At 38.1% G+C, this 27,218-nt stretch overlaps 1 protein-coding gene across 2 annotated transcripts in view; it reads right to left on the bottom strand.

Annotated features, from left to right (window-relative positions):
* Nucleotides 1–5,841: 5,841 nt before the first annotated feature.
* The window catches only part of akap10 (A kinase (PRKA) anchor protein 10), a 67,988-nt gene continuing 46,611 nt past the window's right edge, over nt 5,842–27,218 (bottom strand). The window contains exons 7-16 of one of the 2 annotated variants that reach the window (XM_043718328.1): nt 24,244–24,367; nt 19,974–20,110; nt 19,475–19,619; nt 17,577–17,753; nt 15,871–15,980; nt 14,812–14,894; nt 14,096–14,148; nt 10,814–10,909; nt 10,693–10,727; nt 5,842–6,558 (exon numbers count right to left, since the gene is read on the bottom strand). In XM_043718328.1, coding sequence (XP_043574263.1) covers nt 10,713–10,727; nt 10,814–10,909; nt 14,096–14,148; nt 14,812–14,894; nt 15,871–15,980; nt 17,577–17,753; nt 19,475–19,619; nt 19,974–20,110; nt 24,244–24,367 — 940 coding nt within the window. In that variant the 3' untranslated portion in view covers nt 5,842–6,558; nt 10,693–10,712. The remainder of the gene's footprint in view (nt 6,559–10,692; nt 10,728–10,813; nt 10,910–14,095; nt 14,149–14,811; nt 14,895–15,870; nt 15,981–17,576; nt 17,754–19,474; nt 19,620–19,973; nt 20,111–24,243; nt 24,368–27,218) is intronic. The other variant, XM_043718329.1, reaches the window with a different exon arrangement.

Genomic DNA, 27,218 nt, shown 5'->3' with positions numbered 1-27,218 from the left:
ATGGAGGAGTTTGGTTTATGATTCCTATGTTAAAAGGCATAGTCATTGTTGTAAGTTTGAAATTAGCCTAATTTTCTGAACACCTTTTCACAGAAAATTATGAGAAATTCTTCATTATGTATAAGAATAGCAAAGTGCATAAAACCAAACAAGAAAGAATGTAATATGATGATCAAAAGGAAATAAAATGCAGATTTACAAAAGTGACAGTAGATCTAATGGATCCAACAATCCTGTTTTGGAATAGTAAAATATAGGCCTGCACTAATTGAATTCAGCTATTATCAGACTGGGCTGTGTGGGAGCTCAGTGATTAGCACTGCTGCCTCACAATGCTAGCAATCCAGGTTCACTACCAGCTGTAGCTGATTGTCAGTGTGGAGTTTGCACATTCTCTCTGTGTCTGCATAGGTTTCCTCTGGGTGCTCTGGTTTACTCCCACAGTCCAAAGATTGCAGGTTAGGTAGATTCACCATGCTAAATTATGCAGGTTAGTTTTATTAGCCATGGGAAATGTAGGGTTACGGGGTAGGATAGGGTCTGGGTTGGATGATCTTTGGAAGGTCAGCGTGACTTGATGGGCTGAATGGCCTGCTTCCACATTGTCGGGATTCTACCATAATGGTTTCTTTATTGGTGTTCGTGTTTTATTTTGCCAAATCTTTTTATTTGAAGTTTTAAACCCAATTTCCAAGTTTATAAATTTTAAATATTTTCCTACTTTCCTCAACACCTCCTACTGTAGTGATGAATAATTTCATTTCCCTGACTGAGACTGTAAGTCTCATCATCCTGAAATCATTTTATTGGTCCTCGACACTTTTTCAAAGTATTTTCCCTTCTGTGTCCCTTTCTCCAATCACTGTTAATCTGCTTTTTCACATACAGTCATGAAGGACACAAATGAGAAGAGTTGACCTTGTATTCTGTCCATGGCTTTTGATTAGTTGCGTGTTTCAATCCTTTTCAGTATTCTTAGTTCCAATTACAATTTTTAACAATTCATTCATGGGATATAGGTGTTGCTGGCTGTGACGGTATTTTTTGCCCATCCCCAGTTGCCCTTGAAAAAGAGGTGGTCAGCCATCTTCAATTGCTTTAGTTCATCTAGTGTAGGTCAACCCACAATACCATTGGAATGGGAATTCCAGGAATTTGATAGAGTGATACTGAAAGAACAATGATAGATTTCCAGATAAGGACAGTGAGTGGCCTTGAGGGGTACTTGCAGGTGGCAGTATTTGCTCTGTTGTGGATTTAGAAGATGCAGCCTAAGTTGTTGAGTTGTTACAGTGCACCTCACAGACGGTACACACTGAGCATAGGTGGTGAGGGGAGTGAATGTTTGGTGCAGATCAAATGGACAAAGCTACTTTGTCCTAGATGCAAAACTTCTTGAATGTTGTTGGAGCTACATCCATCCAGGCAAGTAGGAAGTATTCAATCACATTCCTGACTTGTGTCTTGTAAATGGTGGACAGGCTTTGGGAATCAAGATGTGAACTACTCACTGAACATTCCTAGCCTCTAACTTGCTCTTGCAGCTGTGGCTTTTACATGGCCAATCCAATACAGTTTCTGGTTAATGGTAACCCCCAGGAAATTGATAGTGACAGATTCAGTAATGGTAATGCCCTTGAATATCAAGGGGGAATGGTTAGATTCTCTCTTGTCAGAGATGGTCATTGCATGACACTTTTATGGTGCAAATGTTATTTGCGACTTGTCAACCAAAACCTTGATATTGTCCATTTCTTGTTGGATTTGGATATGCTTTAGTATCTAAGGGAGTCACGAATAGTGCAGAACATTGTGCAATCATCAGTGAACATCCCCATTTCTGACCTTATGGTGGAAGAAGGTCATTGATGAAAGAGCTGAAGATGGTTGGGCATAGGACACTACCCTGAGGGACTCCAGCAGAGATGCCCTGGAGCTGAGATAATTGACCTCCAACAACTACAACCATTTGTGCCAGGTAATTCTAGAACCAGCAGAGATTTTCCCCTAATTCCAATTGGCTCTAGTTTTGCCAGGGCTCCTCTGTGCTGCACTTGGTTGACTATGGCCTTGATGTCAAGAGCTGTCACTTTCACCTCACCTCTGGATTTCAGCTCTTTCGTCCACCTTTGGACCAAGGCTGTAATGAGGTCAGGAGCTGAGTGGCCCTGGCAGAACCCAAACTGGGCATCACTAAACAGGTGCTGCTTGATAGCACTATTGATGACACCTTCCATCACTTTACTGATGATCGAGAGTAGATAGTTGGGGTCACAATTAATGGAATGAGATTTGTTTTGCTTTTTATGTGTAGCGCATACTTGGCCACTTTTCAACATTGCTGGGCAGATACCAGTGTTGTAGCCATACTGGAACAGCTTGTCCAAGGGTACAGCAAATTCTGGAGCACAATTCTTCAGTACTATTACTGGAATGTTGTCAGAGTCCATAACATTTGCAATATTCAGTGCTTTTAAGCTGTTTTGTGGCATCAGATGGAGTGAATTAAATTGGCTGAAACCTAGTATCATTAGTGCTGGGCACCCCGGGGAAGTGGATCATCCACTGGGCATTTCAAGCTGAAAATTGCAGCAACTGCTTCAGCCTTAACTTTTGCACTGATGTGCTGGGCTCTCCTATCAGTGAGGATGGAAACATTTGTGGAGCCTCCAGTGTGTTGTTTAATTGTCCATCAGCGTTCATGATTAATATAAAATATTGTTTTTATAACACTTTACAATTTCTTTGAAATATCTCTGTGTTCTATGCAGCAAATTACTTTTGAATACAGCAATAATTAGTTGGGCAGACACATTACAATTCTGATTCTGCAGTTGCAATTGTCCTCAAAAGTCAATGATATAAGAGGATGATTATTCTATTTGTTAAGGCATACATTTGGCCAAAAGTGTGGAAGAACCTCAAGCTCTTTTTTGGGTAGCACCCAAGAATCTTTAACATTCACTTTCACAAGAATGGCTCCAGGGATGAGAAACATGCATCGCGAGAATACATTAAAAACCTAGCATGGTTCTCCTTAGAGAAGAGACTGAGAGAAGATCTGATAGAGGTTTGTTAGAATTTAGAATTAGAATCCCTACTATGTGGAAACAGGTCCTCCAGCATAAGTCCACACTGACCCTCTGAAGAGTAACCTTCTACATTTACCCCTGACTCATGCACCTAACCTATAGATCCCAGAACATTATGGACAATTTAGCATGGCCAATTCACCTAACCTACACATCTTTGGATTGTTGGAGGAAACCCACGCAGACACGGGGAGAATGTGCTAACTCCACACAGACAGTCGCCCGAGGCTGGAATCGAACCCGGTTCCCTAGCGCTGTGAGGCAGCAGTGCTAACCACTGTGCCGCCCCATTTCCAAATCGTGAGTGGGCTTGATAGAATAAATTGGAAGAAACTATTGTCACTTGTAAAAGAGACAAGGAGCAATATGCAAAAGAAGCAAAGATGATGTGATAAAAGATAAACTTTTTCCCCACTGAGTGTAGTTTGGATGTGGAATGCACTGCCTGGAATGTGATGCAGGTTCAGTTGAGGGACTTGAAGGCAACAGATAAAAATAATGTACATGGGTAACAGGGAAAACAAAGCACTAAGGCAATGATGCTCATTTGAAGAACTCGTGCAGATACAATGATCTGAATGGTCTCCTTCTGCACAACAAAACTTCTGGCAAAAATCTCGATAACATTCCAACATCTGAAAGTGGAAATTCCTAACAAGACAGCACCACTTCAATACAACGTTCTCCTGTCAATCTAGAATGGGTTCATGAGGAGTGTTGAACAATACTACTAAAATGGTTTCTTCAACATCCAATTTTTTTTAATTGCTGCTTTTGCTAACAATTCACTTTTGTCCCCATTCTTTTATTTCTCAATGTGTTTGTTCATTTATTTTTCTGATCCGAGGAAGAGCACAAACTAAAAACACTAGGTGAAGCTGCTTGGATTGTTTTTCCACATTGGATGCTGTAGATAATGCAAGTTGTCTACTTGAAGTGGTGTATCACTTTGCAATGCTCTTTCTGCCTTGAAAGATTCATCTTCCACCCACTGCAGTTGTAGCTATCTTATGCTGTTCATGGATCCCAGAATGCTCAGGGTAACCTTTAGGATTATGTACGAGACACACAAAACATGAACAGATTCTTCCTTTCTGTTTAAGATCTAATTTTCATCCTTTCATGTGACAAAATCAAGATAAGCATCCCTAAAAAGGACAATCATTTTGTCCTACTTCAACTTTCCTTTAAATCATGAATGTTTCCTGAAGAGTATTAAATCTAAAATGTTTCCATATATACTTTCTCTGCACACACATGTCCCGTGGGTGGGTTTGCCAGTGAGATATACCTCTTCAGAGCGCACAGTTATTTATTTCCCACAATGCAGGGGGAGTTGTAGCCAATCCAATTCCTGCAGAGGCACAGAGGGCATCAGGAAGCTTACTGAGCGCTCTGGGGACTGCTTTCTTGGCTACCAAGGGAGAAAACAGACACACACAGATAAACAAGTGCATGCCGACATCACTGCTAGGATGAACTTACTCAAAGCAGTACTGCACCCTTCTGCATTACCTAAATTCCAATAGTGTTCATTTAATTGTGAAACTAGTGTAAGATCATTCAGAATGTGCTTCATACAGAACTTTAACAACAACGGGAAACTGTTGATTTATAGGGGTCCTGAACAAAAGGTCATTTATGCAACAAGTATTGTTTCGAAGGAACAAGAACAAATACTGAACTCCCAAAAGCATTGTTTGCCTCTTCTGTAACTTTCTGATCCTCCCACTCTCTACATCTGTATGTCTCTGTCATTGCTGTCATATGTTGAGTTTTTGCACAGTTGTCTCTCTCTGGAGCATTACTCCTGCTTTGTATGCATAACTGTTAATCAGTTTCTAACCAAAAGCACTAATAGTTGCTAATGTTTACAAAGCTAGAAGTCAATGAGATTTAAAAATCAGGAAGTTTGGTTGAATAATTTCCTCTGCATTTCACTTCCCTTACAACATGAGACAAAGGAAAAGACAGCAAAAATGCTATGACCTCAGTACATTTTTGGTTTAAGAGGCTTGATTACCAATCAAATATTGAATAAAATAATCAGTTTTTTTAAGAATCAGGTCTAATTAGAATTTTATGTAAATTAAACAGATTACAAAAAGTATCTAAGATCCTTTTTCAAGTTGAGAATATTTGAAGCTCAGGTTGGGGTTCTGGATGTAAGTTGCTCACTGAGCTGCAAGGTTTCTTCCAGCTCAATGAGCAAGCTTACATCCAGATCCTTTTTTCAAAGCCAGATTTGCCTTAATGGAATGTAATTGGTATTGATTAATCAGAGCGATGAAATATGGTGTTTTGAAGCTCAGTTCAGGGTCATTCAAGCTATTGAGTTTGTATAACTGATTGATCCATTTGAGTTTGCCGCCTGTCAATCTATGCTGAAACTTATTCAGGACGACAAAAAAATGATTACAACAAGAACATTTAAATAGAGAGTGAGCGAAGGCGAAAGAAACTGAGTGTGTAAGAGGAGTGTGTGTGACAGGCAGGTAGATTTATTTGAAATAATGAACTACAATTGTAAGAAAAGAACATTAGCAATGGCCAATGGGTTATAATTATTGGTACAAATAAGATGATCAAGTATTTCACTGTACTCCTAGAAACTATTACAAGTCAGAGGCAACACTGTACAAAAGGTTCACCAGCCAATCATAATGAGTGAAAGTGTAGTGACCATAGTGATGAGAATTTCTTCCCTCCCATGTACTCAAAAATCATAAATAAAACACACATCACACCATTCTCAATAATATATGTATTTTAAATCAAACACAATTAAATAGGTATGATTTTAGATTAAGTACATGAATACTTATGCATCCGAAAACATAGAAATGGTACATAGTACCAAAAACCTACACACAGCCTTTGTTTGCCTGTTTGTGATAATACTCAATCTCAATACAATTAGGTAGCATCTGAGTAAATATCTCCATTTATCAGATATCAGCTAGAAACATGAGAGAATTTCCAAAATCTTTACAAAACAAAAATCGCAGGTTGTTCTTTCTTTACTCTGCCGATTTTTTTTTTGAACGAAAATCCTGAAGGTATCTAAGGGCTTGACAATAAAACAGACTGCAACAAACCAATGGGGTGCCATTTAGAACACAGCAAAGCTCTATTATAATAGTCACTTCAAATTCTCTCAAACTATACACCCAGAACCCAGAAAAGAAAATAGTGCTTTGTAATCCTTTGATCTGCAACTCAATGCAGCAACTTCACAAGAAAAACCCTTCATAGAGCCCTGACTGATATTAAGGTTGTTGAAACTGGAGGCTGGCGATCCTGGAATGCATAGTTTTCTTCATACAAACAACGGAGTAGTATCAGACTGCGTACAGTGTCATTTCATGGCTGTGTTAACAGGAAAGAGGTGGCTTCTGCTGGACGTGAAGTGAAGCTGTTTGACGAGGAGTGTACAGAAACCAATTCTTCTTCCTTTTAGTCATAGCTATAATTAGGACAAAGAAAACACAGACAACAATCAACTTGTAGCTTGCGAAAAGCTACGTTGCCTTCAGGGAACAAAGCAAAAATGTTTAATTTTTATCGCAACTGTGATCTAACATATATATAAAGGTGTAGGAACAGCTATTCGATGCTATATGTACTTTCATAACACTACACATTTAGTCCATTGGTCATAGTTCATTATCCCACTAACAGTCAATGAAGCCAACTGAAGTGACTGCAACAAAAACAGTGTGGCCTTAGAACTCTTAAAACTCTTGTTTAGTCATCATTTGTTGGAACATCATGGTGCAGGCATGCAGGACATTGGTTAGGCCACTTTTGGAGTGCTGTTCAATTCTGGTCTCCCTGCTGTAAGAAAGATGTTGTTAAACTTGAAAGGGTGCAGAAAACATTTATAAGCATGTTGCTGGGGTTGGAGGGTTTGAACTATAGGAGAGGCTGCTATTTTCCCTGGAGCATCAGAGGCTGAGGGGTGACCTGATAGAAGTTCATAAGGTCATGAGGGGTATTGGTGAATAGCCAAGGTCCAAAATTGTTGGTTGTATGTTCAGCCAATATACACTGGACATGGAGAAAGCATAGATGTTTAAAACTAAGTTTAAAGTAACGGATTAAATTTTCAGCCTGTCTGTGGAAGAAACTTCATTAATAATGTATTTGAAAGTTGGTCAATTTACTACAACAACAGCTTCATTCAATCTGACAAAGATTATCAATTCCTAGGAATGAACCAATTAATCCACTATATCTTGCCAAAACTTCTGAGCAGGAAAAATTGTTCCATTGAGATATTCGATACTTATTCAACTATTCATAAACTGAAAGCAAATATCTCATTCTGCTTTGAAACATTGAGATCATTTCATATTTAATAATTCATTTTTCTACTATGTAATGCCAGCTAATAATTCCATCAGTAGTTCATATGAAACAAAGCTTCCATGCAATAAAATGCATTCAATTCATCTCAGCAACATTTAAGGGGATTTGGTTGACTGAACTCAGCTGTTTCAAAATGCTTTTCTCCTAGCCTGTATATCCACTGGAATCTTCCGTTTTCCCCTAGCCACTTACATAATATGGGCAAAATGGATATTAAACTTAGTCCCATTCCTCTTCCTCACCCATTGTCAGCACAGGTCTTTGCTGCTTAATGCATGCTTTAATAGCGTTTCTGAATCAGGGACACTCTCCAAATAACTTTGCCTGCATTTTTGTTTTAGTACAGTTATGAAGTACACAGTTTTTTTGAAAAAGAAACACTTGCCTTCCACTCGCTGTACCCTCCCCAACCCTTTCATTTGCTTTCCTCCTCACTGTAAGCAGGAGGGTTGGAAAAAACAATGTTGCCAAGTAGTTTGTAGGTTGGGAGAGTTTTAGAAACCAAAGGGTGACCGAAAAAATGATCAAGGAAGAAACAGACAGCAGTAAACGAGGAGGAAATATGAAAGAGATTGCGAGATCCTGTCCAAACAGCAAAAAGTAGTGAAAGTAAATGTAGAGCCTTTAAAAGTTGAGACAGAAGAAATTATAATGGGGATTGAGTGTATGTCAGAGATGTTCAACAAATATTTTGTATCCGACACAGTAGAAGAGACAAAACTAGAAAGAGTGGGAAACCAATGGTTCAATAAAAGAGACAAACTCAAAGGCCTCAAACTGAATTCTGCAGATGTAGTCCCAAAGATACACACCAGGATGTCTTGCAAGTCCTGACGCACTGATAATGAGGTGATTATCTGAGAAGTTTAAACTTCCAATGAGCACCTACCTTATGCTTGGAGACCTTTGAAGAAGTCTACAACCTTTTACAGCACTAGCTGTTGTATTCTAACTCAGTTAGTCAGAGATTTTAGATGATTCCATCTCACTTACCTGGATCGCTCCCCACAAAGAGTTGGATTAAAACCATGAAAAACTTCTGGGTAAGCCAACAACCAAAACCTTCCCCAACAGAGCTTCAACTCTCCATTGCTGATTCCTCTTTGACACTTCACCAACTATCCTGTCTATACCCCATATACCCATTCCCCCACCTGCCACCTTACCTACTTCTCTCCTTGGCATCTCAAAGTGGGTTTGGATATTGAAACTGTTTATTTACTGGAAAATAGCAGCTAGTGCCATAGAGAGAGAAAGTGGCTTTGACAAAAATTGACACCTTCTTTGGTGAAGATTCTTGTGGTGGGAGGTTCTGTAGGGTTCATTAAGAGAAGTCAGACCAGAGGAATTGCAGGTTAAAAAAATTAGTTTTCTTTTGTCTAAAATCCTATTGCTGACCCAGATAGGAAGACTTGGACCAAACAAAAAATACAAATGACAAAGTACTCGAGAAATTAAAGGCTAAAAGGTGAAAAATCTCCTGGACCCAGTAGTGTAGACCTTGAGTTCCAACAGATGTGGATGTACTGGTTGTGATTTTTCAATATTTCTTAGAATCTGGAATTACTTCAGAATACAGCTATACAACATTGCAAGTCAAGAAAAGTCAGGAGAGAGAAAACGGAACCACAGGTATCCTGACATCAGTTGTAGGAAAAACGTTGGAATCTGTTACTAAAGTAGTAACAAGCACTTAGAAAATCATACGATTAGACAATGTTAGTGGTTTTAGGAAAGGGCAATGGTCAGTGACAAACATTTTCTAAAAAGGGTATACCTAACAAGGTGGATAAAGGGGAACCAGTGGAATTAATGTGTTTGGATTGTTAAAAGGTATTAACTGCCACAGGAAAAATAAGGGCTCCTGGGTTTTGAGGTACTAATATGGACAAAGGATTGATTAATGAACAGACAATAAGAACAAATGGGCCATTTTTAATTCTGTCAGCTCTTATTAGCGAGATCACACAAGCAACTTATTGGGACATCAATTTACAATGATTAAGATGGAGGGATTGCGTGGAATGTATCTAATTGCAGACAACATGAAACTAGGAGGCAGTGATGAGAACTATGCAACATATTTGAAAAGATATAGTCTAGTATTTGGGCAAGGAGGTAAATATAATGCAAGAAAATGTGGCAAAACAATGTTTTGTTTTTCTATATGGTGCAAGACTATTAATTGTTGGTATTCTTCCACACAAGGCACCTAATAGCATAATGTATATTGCCTTGCCCGAGGAAGATCACATCTGTGTTGGGAGACGGCAGTACAATGACGTTTCATTAGATTAATTCCTGGGATGTCTTAGCAGAATGATTGAAAAGAATTGACCACTTTTCTTTAGCGCTTAGAAGAACGAGTTGATATCATCAAGACCTGACAGACTAATTCCCCTCTAGCTGCAGTCTAGAATGGAGGAGAGGGGTAAGTGGTTTCAGGATCAGAAGTTGACCATTTAGGACTCAGATAAGGTGAAATTTCTTCAAAGAGTTGTGAATCTTGCGAGTTTTCTACACAAAGAACTGATGGTATTCAGTCATTTAGCTTATTTAAGACAGAATTGATTGATGTTTTGGTCTCTAACAAAATCAAGCGATAGAAGCATTGGACAGGAAAGTGCAGTTAAGCTTGAAGACAAGCCATAACACTAATAAATGGCAAAACAGACTTAAGGGGCCTTCTGGTTCTCTCCTGCTCATATTTCTGACTTAATTATTTTTAAGTCTTCTACCTTCCATCATTTCCCCACCTCCTTGTATCCTGCTTTAATACTCCCTAAAAACGTGTTATATTTCTATCATTTTCTGGTTCACATGAATGGATACTGACCTAATACATTAGTTCTATTTCTTCCTCCAAAAGATACTGTTTGTCCTTTTCAACATTTTAACTATTTCTGGTTTTTATTTCAAATTTCTGATTTTTTCTTTCGTATGAAAAATGGAGAAGTGAAGGAAGGTGGAGAAAAAGGTGGGCGAGTGTGCAAAGGGCACCCATAAGACTGAAAGCAAGAGTGAAGGCAGGAAAATGGAAGACCGAGGGAGAGAGAAGGTTGTGAGAAAAATTTCCTGCCAATTATGTATATAGTGTTTTGTTAAGAAAAAGTCTACCAATGTAATTCTAGTTGCACCAGCTGCCTAAAATTCACCAACTATTCAATGTTGACTATTTTTTTTACCATTTCTAAATCTCATACTCTGGACGTGAAAAACAAGCACTTACCTGAGACACAAATGTTTCCTTTACATTCTGGTCCACTGTGAACAACACAACATGTTATTTCAGCAGTTCTTAACAGTAATATTATTAAAGATATAGTGTTTCAGCAGCACTAATTCATTACCTTTGTGGATTTTGCAACAAGTGGCTCACTTTGTGCTTGTTGTACAACATCATTGACAATCATCTTGGCAATCCGCCATGCCATCTCTTCCTGTGCCTAAAACAGAAACAAGTTCACAATCCTATATTGTTACATGGCCGGTAAATGGAAGAAAAATCTCTATTTTGACCCAATTATTTTTTTTTTTAGTTTTGTCACCTTCATTTTACCCTCCATTTTGTGAATTTTTAAAAATGGTATACATTGATAGGACATAGGCTTCACTGGCTGGGCTAGTGTTTATTGCCCTTCCCTTGTTCCCCTTGAGAAGGAAGTGGTCAGCTATCTTCTTGAAACACTATAATCCATTTGGTGCAAGTACACCTACAATGCTATAAGGGAGGGAGTTCCCTGAATTTGTTAACATAGCCAGCATGCCCACCTGGATCTGAAACATTGAAGGGAATTAGATGCAGTTTCCAACAGCATCGAAACTGGAGGGAAGGGAATGGAGGTTAGCCGTTACTATTGCACATACAACACCTTTGGAATCCAGCTGGATCTTGAGATGTATGATCTAAGTTACAGATCATATATCTAGGAGAAAGCCACTGATACAAGTTGTGTGCACAATTAAGATCACAGTTTTAAAATTAGAATCTGAACAACAAGATCTGGGATTGTTTATTTAATGGACCAGAAAGCTGAGAAAAAATATTGACCAAGTATTCAAAATTCTTAAGGGAAAGATAAATTGAACCCTGATAATGTACTGTAAACTTATTAACTGACACCTATGGCACAGCTGGTAGCACCTAACTCCAAGTGCAGAGTGGACTCAATGGGCCAAATGGCCTTAGTTCCACTTCTATTTCTTATGGTCTTAAGTCAGAAATCTAGGGGCTCTAGACACCGTTTCAATTCAAACTTCCATGGAATATGGATTCAAGTGATTCAGATTGATGGCTAAAGATCCTGCAGCAATATTTGAAATGCAAGGAGTGCCCTCAGCCAACATCATAAAAACAGATTGCACAATCATTCACCAAATTGTTGTTTGTAGAATTTACTGCATGTTATAACTATTGTGTACACTTAATAATAAACAGCATTTGCACAAAGTAATTCATTGGATATGGAGTGCTTTGGGAAATACTGTAAGTGCAAATTCCCTCTTTTCTTCACTTAGAAAATGACATTTATTGCATCTAAAGAAAGTTAGCCACTATGATTTCTATAGAAGCATCATCCACTAGCATGATACCGTGTTTATGCAGGATACAATTACCTCTGCAAGTTTAATTGAGTGGATGTGGAGAAGAGTTAAATGACGACTAATTCAATTCTGCCTTAATATTCAACAGTTATAATCAATCACTTATGATCAAATCAATATTGGGTATTTATAGAAAATATTTTTCGACTAATGGTTCACTGTTGAGAAGAACCAAAAAAAAAATCAGAAACCAGTACAAAAACATAATGGGAAGATCCATTCACAAAGCATTTCAGGTATAAGGCCAGAAGGTAATGCCAATCAAGAGAAGTGAAACATTGAGGGGTTGGTGCATGTTCAAAACACCAGAACGGAGATGAAGATTTTATGAAATGATGGAAAGAACATAGCCTGGTATCAAATATGAACAGTAAATGGAGACCAATGCTCACAGATTGTTAATCATGGCTGTAAATACATGTGGTACTGGTTAATTCTGACATGGTTCATAAAAATACAGAAAATACCAATCATGTTTCAAACCAAACCTAAATTTGCTGTAGCTAGAGACTTGAATTAATTAATTTCAGGCAGCAAATGTGGTACAAATGAAAAACAAAAATTAACACGTGCACTGACCCCAAGTGAACTGTTCAAAAACATTAGAAGTTGCAGAAATGACCAAGGACGTTTTGCCTATAAAGGTCACACTAGTTTGCTGGTCATATTTGAAAAGTTGGCTTTTCTGACTGTGGAGCTAAAGCAGATGCTGCAGCAGGAGCTCTTTTCTGCAGCATAACATGGTCACACAATGTGTCTGCTTATTGCAATTCAATTATTTTTGATTTCCAATTTTGAACTCATGGAATTAGGAGACTTCTTGTATTTTTAATGGATAAGAAAAATCAGAGGAAAGTGCAAAGGTCACGTCCTTGTCAATGTATCAGCATATCCATAATGGCACAGAATTTAAACATTACTAAAAGGAGACACAAAGTCTATCAGGACTAGAAGGCAAAAAACTGTACATTGAAATGGAATGCCAATGTATACAGCTTGAGAAGACGGATTGACAGGTTGGAACAAGGTTGGCATAGACCTGCAGCTGCGTCTGTTAACTGTTAATCTTAACTAGGCATGGGAACACAACATAGACTGGAAGTCTCCATACACCCCAGCAATGGAAAAGGTGTAATGTTTGCTTAAGTTCCTGCCTACCTGGAACAGAGTACTGTGTGCAAATATGTGCAGTTTCTGGCACATACGAATTAAACTCATTGAGCTGGAATGATTATTTTAAATTGTTTCCATTGTAATTCTTAGCACAATTGGGATTATTTAGTAAATGCTGTTCAATAGCAGAATCATATCTAGTGCCGGACACACTACTCAGTTTTGAGAAAACGTTTGTGAGCACGTTACTTATTGTGCATGCGTTAAAGGCAAGTGTGTTTGATCCAGTCCACCAGCCAAGAGGAGTATGGCCAGCATACCTGGTATCACAGTGACCGTGAAACCTACACCATAGTACACATTTGTCCGGTAGGCAGAACATTTTTTTGGTGTGATAGCAGCAACCCATTAGTGTAAAATCCCAGTGTGAGATGGCTAGCTAACCAGAGTCAGCCTGTCTGGTTTGAAATTAATCAGCGAGCAAAGATTGACAATTAACAAATCCTGCGACATCTCCATGGCAACCATGGCCCAACCGATCAGCACCCTCTTCTCATGCTGTAGAAATTGGTGTTCCCTTTTGAACTCTGGTTTCTTAATAGTCAAGTGTAAGACTAAAAGTTTGGATTTTGTCTCTTTTTAGACGTTATGAATAAATTTCTGTCAATGAAAATTAACGTGTCGTCACATTTTCTGATGTGAGGATGAGCTGTTGACTTCTACTGGAACTGTGCAAGATGATGCAAGGGATGTGGAACAGTCTGGAAATGCTGCAGAAAGTGATAATCTTGTGACACTTTACCACCACCATTTTCATCCCAACCAAGCGGAGAATTACTTTGCAAATTATAAATTACTGATGTTTCAGAGTAAAGAATGACCCAATTTTAAAACTTTGTCAAAAAGCTATTTACCTCATCCGTGCTCCCTTGTACCCATTTCTTCATGGCCTGTGAAAACATGGAACCTGTTTGATATAATATAAAAATAGGTTTACAAATGTAATTTGGAATAGGAGTGCATAAAATCCCTCTTGGTTATAGTTTTCAGCAAGATAATATAATCCTGTTTACAAGGTGGTAAGGTGATGGTCGGGATTTTAAAAACAGTGATGCTGCTGTTTTTAATGCTCCATTTAGCACAGTTGCTGATGCCAGTGATGGTTACACAGATTGCTAATTGCAATGATCCACTCAGTGAGCCTTTAATCTCGACCAGTTCTGTCAAGGGAAAACAACATTTCGTGGGCGATGAGGGAAGATGAGAAGTGAGCAAAAAGCAAATTACGGCTGGTTCAAGGCCGGAAATTATTAACAACATTCGCTTTCTACTTTTATTTTGTCTCCATGTCTCCAATCCTTTCCTGTCTTGCACAATACATAGAACAAGTTATTTGTCAGCCATTATGTTTGTGAAGTGCTTACACAAAGCTTGTTGCTAGACTGCAAATATTATTATATCAGATCTGAAGAATACCATAAGAACTTACATTTATATGGTGCCTTTAATGTAGTGATACGTTCCAAGGCATGTCACTGGAGTGTAATTCAGACAAAAATGGATACCGAGTCAATGACTGAAAAATAGCTCGAGCATCTCTCAAATAAAAACAAACTGGGTGAACACTTACCTTTTGATTTTTTTACATCAGGCTCTGGTTCAGACTCTCTTATAAACTGGCCAAGTTCATTTATCTTCCCAAATGTCATTCTCCTACCAAATAAATCAAGAAGAATTTTGACACAATTGACAAACTTATTAAGACAATTTAGTGCTCGCACAATCTGTGCATTATTTGCCATAGTCTGGAAAGACACTGCTCTCTACTAGAAACAGAAGTCCCCGTAAAGATAACAAGGTAGTCTAAGTTCAAACCAAATTGAATAGACATAAGAAACTCAATCTATGGTATGGCTGGTGGGGAAGGTTAAACGTGATGTAAGTTAGTAAAATATACTGAACCATATGAACAACAGATAAAATTGATGAAATTGCTATGATTTTGTAAAAATGCCTCTAACTATAGCTAGTTCTAAGCTTTTGTTAAATGTTTAATAATACAGAACTCAGTTATGTCTAAATTAGCCCAAGGATATTACTGTTCACCACTTCCAGCAACAAGAGCTTTTAAAAGGAGAACTTTGAGTTGAAGCACAAGCAATTGTTAACCATTAGAGTGGAATGGGAGTTTACAGTTTAGTGTTTCACTATAAAATAGAGAAAGCAATTGGCATTTTTTAAAATTAAGAAATATCCTTAACAAAATAAAAGCACAATCTCAATTAGTCTTGGCATAATAATGTAAATGTTTTAGTGACTTTTAGAATGATCTGAAAGTTTGTGTTTTTTGTTTCAAATCCTTGCTGGATGTCTGTTATAAAACAGCTGTACAGCAGACAACAAAAGACCTCCTATTTCAATCAGCCTGTTCCACATTGTGATCCCTTGTGCATAACAATACATATATTCCCCCAATTCACCAGGTAACATGCAACTTCCTGGGAGGTATAGAAAACAAAAGCAAGATAATTAGTGGAATATAACCTGTGCCTTCCTCTGCATGATCAAACTTAATGTATCTAATAATGCAGCTGACAACTTTTCTATTGCTCCCCGGTGTGAATTTAGCAAGCATTCAGTGACAAGACAAACAGAGAACAGCAGTATTTCCAAAATTGGTGTAACTCACCCTGCAAAAGTCCTGTGATATAAAGATTCTGGCTCTAGACTTGCAGCATCAACAACAATTGCTTCATCAAAGTTTTTCAGGATTTTTACTGTGGCTTTTCTGGTGCCATGCTATTTAAAAGAGGTTAACATCAATGTTAATGTAAAAACAAAGTTTATACTGCTTACATTTATTTTGGTCAAGCTGCAGGTTGTGGTGTGAGGGCCCATGAGGTATCATGGAATCACAGGATGCTAACGTCACAGCTTGAGGTGGCTCTCTGCGAGAACAATTTAGCTAGTTCCATTCCTCTGTCCTTTCACTGCAACCCTGAAATTATTCTACTTTCTGGTAGTTATCCAATTCTCCTTTGAAAGCCACAATTGAATTTGCTTTCAAAAGCTTTTCAGGCACATTTTAGATATCATCCCCAACATTTCTTCACGTCATCTTTATTTCTATTGTCATTCACTGTAGCTTAATGTCTACAGTATTCCACTAATAGGAAGTTTATCTTCATCTATGCATATGAACTGCCATGATGTTGAGCACCCCCCTCAACCTTTGCTTCTCCAAGACAGACAGCAACTCCAATCTATCCAAGCATTTGAAGTACTTCATCCTTGGAACCATTCTCCATTTTTTACCACCTTCCTTAATACCTTCACATCTTTCCTTATATGTGGTGCCCAGAATTAGACAATATTCCATTCGATGCTAAGTCAGTGTTTCATAAAAGGATCACCACAATTTCCTTGTTTTTATATTTATAAAGACCACAATCCTGTACGCTCTAAAAATAAATCACTTTCTCAATCTTTTTCAATGATTTGTGCACTAATGTCTCAGACCCCTCTGTTCCTATGCTTCATTTAGAATGGCGGCTTTTAGTTTATTAGATCTTCTTGATCTTTCCATTAATATACATCACCACAACCTACCCTGCATTAAATTTCATGTCACACATCTGCCCATTCCACCTGATGACTTCAATTCTATCCTCCCTACAGTTTACTTCTAACTTTTGTGACATCGGAGATTAAATGCTACAACAGAAAATAAATGTGTAAAGTTGTAGAAAGAATATAAAACTGCATGGGAGAACATAAATTCTATTTCACCAACATCCAGTTAAATCATAACGATTATGTTTTTAGCTGTACATACCATCCAATCATGTTTGGCTCTTAATACTGAATGACTGGTTTCTGTTCAGGTATCACAGGATGAGTTTTGCTAGATCATTCAGGTATTAAACCTGAGCTTTAACTACAGACAATTGCCTCAGAATTGCAGTTCCATTCTCAGAGCCACTATTTTCTCTCTTCAAGGGGGTATGGCTTATTAACGTTCATTTTTAATGAATTCAGGAGCACTGACACTTCCTTAAATCAACACCACCAATATAGATTGAACAATCTTTCATATTATTTGCTGTTCATGCAATCTGCTGTACACAACTTGGTTGGTGTACATGGGCTTGCCTTCATAACAGTCAGTAAATTTAAAGAGTAAATTATTTGATGGGGACCAATTATCTTGGAATATTCTGAATTTATTATAAATTAAAAGGTGTCTTTTTTCCCAATTTTATGATAACAAGTTGATCTTGTTTTAAAAAAAGTATGCAAGTGACAAAGTAAGGTGGATCCTATACTTTAGTACATTCTATAGACTATAATGTGAAGTACAAAATCAGACATATATTAAAATAAGATCTTTCATACCTGTGCTGCATTACCATCAGAGAAGCCTGTGCTGGGTTCTTGTTCATGAGGACTATTTGGTCCTTGGCCAAGAAAGGGAGTGTGGACTCCAGTAAATTCATCATTTCGTACTGAATGGATGAGATCATTCAAGTACTTGTAGTACAAGTTGCTAGACAAGAAACCGGGTAAGTAAACCTGAAAGATAGAAAAGGAAAAGCTATTTATAATGAAGATGAAGAAAACAATCTGGACATTAATCAATATTCATCAACTTCAAGCACTGCAGACAATACACACAGACTTTCCCTAAAGTCAGCTGATTGACTAATCATATTTGTGCTTCACCCATTCTGTGCCACCACTAAATTTCTCTAGCTATAATTCATTTACATTCTGCTTCTGAATTGTTAGGTGTCAAATTTAGGGCAAAGTCTAGTGCACTGAACTGCTCATAAATCAATTGTAATTTTTAGAGTCATAGGGACATATAGCAGAGAGACCCCCTTCAGTCCAACCTGTCCATGCCGACCAGATATCCTAATCTAGTCCCATTTGCCAGCACTAGACCCATTGCCCTCCAAACCCTTCCTATTCATATACCCATCCAGATGCCTTTTAAGTGCTGCCAGTGTTTCAGCCTCCACCACTTCCTCTGGCAGCTCATTCCATACACACAACACCCTCTCTGTGAAAACATTGCCCCTTAGGTCTCTTTTATTTCTTTCCCCTCTCACCCTAAACCTATACCCTCGAGTTCTGTACTTCCCCACACCAAGGAAAATACTTTGCCTATTTATCCTATTCATGCCCCTCATGATTTTATAAACCTCTAGAAGGTCACCCCACAGCCTCCAACGCTCCAGGGAAAACAGCCCCAGCCTGTACAACCTCTCCCAAGAGCTCAAATTTTCCAACCCTGGCAACATCCTTGTACATCTTTTCAGAACCCTTTTTAGTTTCACAACATCCTTCCGATAGGAAGGAGACCAGAATTGCATGCAATATTCCAACAGTGGCCTAACCAACGTCCTGTACAGCTGCAACATGACCTCCCAACTCCTGTACTCAATACCTTTACTTACCAATAAAGGAAAGCATACCAAATACTTTCTTCACTATCCTATATACCTGCGACTGCACTTTCAAGGAACTATGAACCTGCACTACAAGGTCTCTTTGTTCAGCAACACTTTCTTCCCATTAAGTGTATAAGTCCTGCTATGATTTGTTTTTCCAAAATGCAGCACCTCACATCTAAATTAAACTCCATCTGCCACTCCTCAGCCGACTGGCCCATCTGATCAAGATCCACATTCATACAATGTTGACAAAACCAGCAATTAATGTCCATCACTAATTGTCCTTGAAAAGGTGGCAGCAAATTACTTTTACGCAACCAAATAATGTGATAGGGCATTTTACAGACAATGACAATGCCGAGTCTGAAGTCAATCTAGGCCAGATGTACAAGGATAAGAGATTTTTTTTGCCCGAAGTCACTGGTGAATCTGACGGCTTTTATAACAGTCTGAAAGGTTTACGGTCACAACCAGTGATAATAACTTTGTTTGCCTGACTTATTCAAATAATTGAATTCATAGTCCTCAGCTGCAGTAGTGCAGTAACATAACCACTACTCCGCAGTCGCCAATAGTGTGCAACAACTCACTGTCAACGGAGTTCAGAAGCTCCATTTATCCGATAAAAACAAACTAAATATTTAACAAAGAAAATAGAAGAATGCACTGAGCACAAACAAAGCCCATGTTTATGCCCACAGTCTTCCTCAGAAAATATTTCCAAAAAGTTCAAAGTAAGTCTTCTGCCCACATTAAACAGCAGGAATAACATCATTCATTGTTCAAATTGAAATATGGTTTTACATAAGTAAATGGTTAAGGACAAAGTAAACTCACTTTTTCCATTGTTGTCCATGCTTGCCTTAATGGAGTGGTGAAACAGTCAGGGAGAGGTCCTCCTTCTCTGCAGATATTTGATTCTATTTCTAATCGGACAGCATCATCAAATCCTAGAGGGTGTGTAGCTTGCAAGGAAAAGTACCTATAAATAGAAAAAAAAAATTAAATAAGTAGTGCTATGGGTCTGTTTTTGCAATTCTACATGTAACTTGCCCATGTAAAAGACAAAGGCACAAATGTTACAAAAACACCAGAGGATGGCGATACCATGGAGCATGAGGGTACATTTACTGCAAAAATTGCAACAGAAAGTTTAGCTACAAATTATATGGTTGGCTCAAGAGCAGGGGAAAAAAAACTACACACTCACCATGTATTGACATGAAACTTGAAGACAAAAAGGGATATACAAAACCGGTAAGTTAGATTACACTATTTATTCAAGTTGCTTTTTCCTAACAGCATTATATGTGGTTATTTGTTCTTTCATACTTACTTATCATACAAGATCATGGCATCATTCTGTGCTTCTTGACCATCGTACTGCCCGCTTTTAGCGGCCAGTTGAGCTTGGAAGTTGTCTGCAGCCAACCAAAACTGCAGGATATTTACAGCTTCTTCTTTCTCCATGTACTAGAAAGAAAGTAGTGATTAAAAATCAAACCAAATTCTGCAGCTCAGATAGCATCTATTCACAACCAAATGATTACCTGATGTGTCAGTCTTACTGAACGGAGGAAAGCAACCACTTCTGTCAAATCCACAATAGCAAATGAATAACTATAAAGTGTTTTCATTGGTGTTGACTGAAGATGTGACGTTAGCTCGGAAAATGTTGGAACGTTCATTTTAAATTGCTCTATGGGATCTTTTATTATCCTTTCCAAAGGTGGTTACTTCAACAATGTAGCACTGCCTTGTTACTACATCAGTATTTTCTTAGACGTGCTGCTCAACTCCTGGTCAGAGTCCAAAGACTGTAAGATGTGGGAGCAGAAGCAGGTCATTTGGCCCATCAAGTCTGCTCTGCTATTCAACGAGATCATGACTGATCTGATAACCTTATCTTCAGTTTCCTGCCTTTTCCCTGTAACTCTCTATTCCCTTACTGATTAAAAATCTCACAACCTTAAATTTACTTAATGATCCAGCCCCGCCAGTCCTCTGCAGTCAAAGAAATTCCACAGATCTATTACCTTCAGGAAAAGAAATCTTCATGTATCTTAAATGGGTAGCCCCTGACTCAGATTATGCCTTCTAATCTTAGACTCTCCCACAACAGGAAACCTCCTCTCTTGTATCTCACTTGTACCTATAATCTTTGGACGCGTGAGAATGCTAAAGCAACAGAAACAAACGTGCACAACAGGTTCAATTGAATTTCAAGTCTTCATACAGAGTAAGGGAAATGTTAACTGGTTTGCTTTGACATCCTCAACTAGAAACAGTCATGGTGGATATTCGTTTGTTGAGGAAAATCACCAGGAAAACGTATACTAGTAGCAGTCTACACTCCACATGCCACAGCAAGTATACACAAATTACTGTTTAAATGTACCAATTTATGGAACATAGCCAATCCTATTGGATTGGTTTTCCACTCCCTTTGTAAAATTTGATACAGTTATTGTAGAGAGAGTAGCACAGAACTCCCTGTTGGGAGTACACCATTCAGTTAGTACTGTGTTCAAAACTATGAAACCAATAGAGACATCACTACATTTCATCTAATCAAATTCACAGTGGATTATTCTTAAGAATTTTTTTTAAAGAAAGAAATTTGCAAAGGATATAACTTTATTCTTAAGAATAATCACTAAGAATAAAGTTATATCCTTTGCAAATCTTTTTCTTTTAAAACTATTCATTGAGGAATTACTCTTGGAACATTGTGGTTTAAATTGACAACCATCACATCCTCTCTGATCTTATTCCCACGACACTCCCACATGCTTCAAACAGTGACCTTGCCTCTGACCTGATATCGAACTACTCTTAATATCCACCAACCTAAATCAATTTAACTATCAATCCACTCCCTCTACCATCACCCAAAACCCATTACCTTTCCTATCAGCATTTATACAATTTTCTCACATGATAGTCAAAAGTTTCAGTTTATTCGTTCGTTTTGGTAAGGTCAACAATCTCCTTTGAGAACATCATTTGAAATTGCTGTGGGACTGTTCAAGTCTCCAGTAAAGTTGCTTGCCTGTCCTCTTTCAAGTTGTTAATTAAAGAATTCCATAGCTTTACATGGGTTTTCTGTCTGGAAATGTAGGTCTAATCAAGAGTTTCAATTATTTCTTTGAAACTGAGATATTTACAAACAATCTGGTTATGAAATACCAAAGCCATTTTCTTCATGACCCCTTATGATCAATAAACATTCATGAATCTTAAGAACTTGAACCTCATGTTTTTAACAACAAATGATCTGCAACAATTTAGGAATTATTGATTTAAGATTATTATTCGCTCTGCAAATAGTTGAAATCACCTTAAATGTTAAGTTGTGACCTACATCAGACCAAGATAACACCAGAGGAAGGCTGCTGACCCTCCATGTTGGCCTGGAACCTCCAGCAATTACGAGATTATTTCCTCGGTGTTGATGCAGACAAATCAGCAGAAAACGTATGTGGCTATAACGTGTGCACTTTTTTTCATTTTCTTTGAACTCTTTTGTCGATCAGATATTTTAAAAGTGGAAACGGTTGAGGCAAAGGAAGGTAGATGTTTATTTGACCAAACACAGTGGTTGGAGCAGGTTGCATGATTGAAATTCACAGAAATATGCTCAGACTTAGCATTCCTATACCTGGGAGCAAATGAAACCAAACATTCAAGTAGTCAATACTTCCATAATATGGAAGATGCAGAATCAAAACATATTTAAAAAAACATTTTCTCTAAATAAAGCAGAATTGTAAAACGAGAGTTTCACATAAACTTTCATGGAGGCCAAAAAGAATGAGAAAGGATCGTTGCAAACATATTGCACTTTCCCAATTAAATCTGAACACTTATTTTAAAATTATCCGCATTATGCAGTAGCATCAAGCAGTTCGTTTCCATAACAATGAAGGGCTGAATCATTGTATTGTTTAACCAACGTCTAATAAGGACATTTACTCCAAAATGGGAAATCTGAAGCCATTATTCAGAATCCTTGCTCAAGATTCAATTTCCCAGACCCTCTCCCTAGCAACTGCCTGAGACTAAACAAATCCGTTCATAACCTTATTTTACATTCAATTCGGTGAGGAGTTTCCAACTGCATACCCACACCATTCTTAAGAATTATTATTTTCTCCAATGTAATGACACTCAACTTCACCACTGCCTAAGCTCATCTGTTTTTTAAGCTTTTAACTTTAGATTTGACTATTCCAATGCATTCCATGCTGTTCTCTCACATTCCATTCTCAGAAAACCTAAGACCAATCAAAAAACTTTGCTTCCTCCGCCCTTACTCACACCAAGCCCTGCCCCAGTGCCACCTGAATGGCTTCCTGATCAGTAAAATCTTGATTATAAAATTTCTATCCTTGTACTCAAATTTCCACGCCACTTGTGTCACTCCCCCTGACCCCTGCAATCTCGTTGAGGTCCACAACCCTCCGATCTCTGTGCTGATTTCTTGGGTTCCTTGATTTTTAATCACCCCACCTCTGGTGGCTGTGCCTTCAGTTGCTCAAGCCCAAAGATCTGCAATTCCCTTCCTACACATCTTAGTCCTTCCACCTCACTTTTCTCCCTTAAGCCAGTTCTTAAAACCTACCTCCTTTGACGAAGTTATTGTTGACCTATGCCTTCATAGTTGTTTGACATCATATTTTGTTTCATAATTCTCCTGGCTCTAACTTGTTATAGAATCAATTTCAAGGCAGACAAAAGGCTAGTTTTACTATTGTCCATGTCAATTCAAAGCAGTTTCAAGTTTCAACAGAAAAATAGGCTTACCGTAGAACCACAGAAACCTTACAGTCTGGAAGCAGGCCCCCACTCACCCATTGTACTCTATGCTACTTTCTCCCCACCCTCTAGTTTATCTCTCCACGCTTCAGGTTCACTGCCTTTATTCCTGATGAAGGGCTTTTGCCCAAAACGCGATTTCGCTGCTCCTTGGATGCTGCCTGAACTGCTGTGCTCTTCCAGCACCACTAATCCAGAATCTGGTTTCCAGCATCTGCAGTCATTGTTTTTACATCGGCCCATCGAGTCCACTGACCCTCTGAAGAGCATCTCACCCAGACCCAACCCCCCCTTTAAATGTTTACTTTAAATGATACACTACTTACTGCAGTGCACATCAGGATCTAGATTTCACAAACGTCGTAAATGAGTGACAATAAATTACTACACAAAATATCTGGTGGCTGTACAGATCAACTGCTCTGTGCTTGGTTAGGATGGCCTGTTGACTATTCGTGCATTTTGTGTTTAATTGATCAAGCCTGGGTGCAAAATCAGGATAAATATACAAACTTTAGGAAGCCTTGGCATTTATTTCTGAAATTTGGAGACCCCGCTTTAAAGTATGGTAAATGAAATCTCTTACACACAGAAACATTGTCATCTCCACATTGTTCTTGAATGTCAGTTCACAACAGTGGCACATTTGAATATCTGAAGCACACTTATCACAAGTCCATGAAGAATGATAATCCAATTTGCCACAATTCTGTTTGTCTGAAAGCTCTTACATCCAGCCAGGTATTTACCAATGAATTAAAAACTTTGCACATTGTGTTACATCGTACCTCTGAGAAATAGAAGAGTGCCGACTCATTGAAAAGAATATCAGCCAGGTAAACAATGCCACTAGTCAACACTTCAATTTGGTATTTACAAAAATGATGACTCCGTAAGAATTCCGTAAAGTGCCTGGAGAAGAAATAAAAATGAGAAGGTCAGCATTCATTTTCTATACTGGGCAGTTAACAGAATCCAATCTTTAAAATCCCTTCCCTGCACAAAATCACATCATTAGAAACAGGAAAAAGCCATTCAGCCCGCTAGCCTACTCCAACGTTCGATAAAAACCACAGCTGATCCGATTAATAGTTTTCACTGCCTTCTTGCCTGATCCCATTACCCTTGAAAATTGTATTAGTACTTTCTGCCCTTAAAGGAAAATTGCGGTTTTAAAATGTTACTATCTAAAATATTCTTGTATTGCCAACTGTACCTTATTTTACAAAAGTATCCCTTTAGATAATGCAATTGCCTTGCAGACTAAAAAGGCTACATAAAATAAATTGCTAGGGCCTAGCAATAGATGGCCTATTACTGTTTACAACATTCCATCATTACCTCATCATAAATCTGTTGGCAGTGTTGGTCCATATGAATCTTGCCAAAAAAGTTGGCACAGCAGCTACAACAGTGAAATGTATCAGTACAGGCCATCTCTAATACTGACCGAGGAGTCAAGTTTCAATGATTTAATGCTAGAATGATTGCCATTATTTGGCAATTGCTCCAACCCAAGCTCTATAACAGACAGTGCACTTCCAACAATAGCAAATACTGGACAAGCAGAATAAAAGGATGAATTGAAAATGCTGAAATAAAGGGATGTTGTAGATCTACACTGAATTTTCATGATAATAAAATGGAGAAAGCACATCTAAATAGGCTATGCAAATTGTAAACCCAGGAAATTTTATACAAACTACTGAGCTCACAAATGACAGTGAAATGGCCAAATAGGTGCCCCCATTGTAGAGAATACAGTTAAGGACAGGCAAGTTCAAGTGATATTTCAAATCATTAAAACATTCCTCACATTCCAAATCTTATAGAGGTAGACAATCCTTTGTCTGAAATCCGAAGTTTCTTGAAGTTTTTTTCTCATTAACAAGGTTGTTTGGCATGCAAACTGTTAACCCAACTCCACACCCACTTGACCCACCTCATGCAGGGGGAATGGCTCAGTACCGGCAGGCGTCAATTTTGTCTCAGGGCCCGTAATAGTCAAAGGTGTGTCTGCTGTTCGGTAAGATTTTTAAAATTTCACCGTTAAACTGTCGCTCACTCCGAAATCTGAATTCCTAAAACTAACTGGTCCCAAGGGTTTCGGATAAAGGATTGTGTACCTGTACCATTTCTTACAATGCCTGTAGAGATTAACAAGATATTTGAATTCCCAGTGATTAACTTAAAGGAATTCTACAAGAATTCAAGTTAAGACTTTGACTGTAACAAACTAAAAAGAACACTAACAATTAAGCAAGTATTACTCTAAATGACAGGAATACCTTCACCCAACTGATAAACCCACATTATAACATACTTTAGAGCACACTTTCTACTGATTTGCAATCTTTTCAGGAAATAGTTTAATGTCAAATCTAGTTTCTAACACATTCACTATGCTCCACTTGACTGACTAACAATCTCTCCTTTAGTTTAAGGATTTCCAAGCTCAGTTGAAGTAACGAAGATCATGGAGATGATGTTGTTCTTGGCTTTGCCAAGGCAAATTTGTGTCTCTTAAGTCACTGTGGGTAGTTTCTTTGACCACCAGGCTTTCCCAAGCATTCATTCCAGTAGCTAACTCAGTAGCAACTAACTGGAACAAATTTGTGCAACACAATGATTTGTTGCACTTCTGAAAAATAAGCTATGAAACAGAAGGCAATGTGTGCTATTAAATCTGCTCCTTTCTGATACAACATGGGGGTGAAAGCAGATTAGAAATAGAAAGTATTAAGGGTCCAAGAGCTCTTAAAACAGCAATACACTTATTTTGACCTTGGGATGGCATATGGTAATGTTTTGCTAACATTATGCAATCTTTAACAAAGATGATGCACTATTATGAATGGAATCTACTTTGCACTGAAGTTTTGGAATAGCTTGAGAACTAGGTTTTAGTTATGATCCAGCAGCAGTCAGAATGTACAAACCCAGAGCCCAAATTTTAGCTTTATGTTTAACCACAAGATGGCAACAAATCATCAGTCACAATTTCATCAAGTTTTTTCCAGTTTATATCTGTCCCTAAACAGTGAACAGGGTGCATCAGGGATCAGCATTCCAGCTGAAATTACACTCATCTCAGTGACACACAGTCAGCAATTCTATTTGTAGGTAATATCGCCAATAAAACATGCTTGGGGCAGTGTACTGTTTATGGTAGCAAATGCAGACCAAAAAGGATCACCTATTTTGATTTAAGTAAGAACATAAAGAACAGTTTTGAAAATAATTGCCTTCACTAATGCTCTTGTATTTTAGGAAATACATATGGATTCTTCCAAACATGTGAGAAACAGCAGGTTAGTGACAAGCACAATAAGGTGCATTGATGTACAGTGTTTCAAAGTTAAGTTTCTTTTCAATAAACCTGAACAAAGATTGCCTAATAGCAATTATCTCTCTTCGGTGACTTTGTGATAACTCTTTCATCCCAGTCAGATGTTTTCGGGTAAATGACAGACATCTGAACTGCCCAACTCAACAGGCAGTTTGCAAATGATTGAGAAATGGCATTTGCTTAATAATCTCATTTAACCTCGTTTGTTCTGTACGATCCACACTATATACAGTGTACATAGGAACCACTGACCTAGCAGAAATCTTCATTCCAGGTTGGTTTTCAGTACACTGGAATGCTGCAATATATGCATTACTAAATGTATAACATTGCCTCCATAGGTTACCACTGAAAATAGCAGTTTTTACAGATTTCCTTTGATTACACCCTCTTACTAGGCATCTGATATAGAGA

Source organism: Chiloscyllium plagiosum, chromosome 28 (assembly GCF_004010195.1).
Source record: "Chiloscyllium plagiosum isolate BGI_BamShark_2017 chromosome 28, ASM401019v2, whole genome shotgun sequence".
NCBI classification, from domain to species: domain Eukaryota; kingdom Metazoa; phylum Chordata; class Chondrichthyes; order Orectolobiformes; family Hemiscylliidae; genus Chiloscyllium; species Chiloscyllium plagiosum.
The sequence above is the reverse complement of the archived record's forward strand: the minus strand, read 5'-3'. Positions and strand labels throughout refer to the sequence as shown.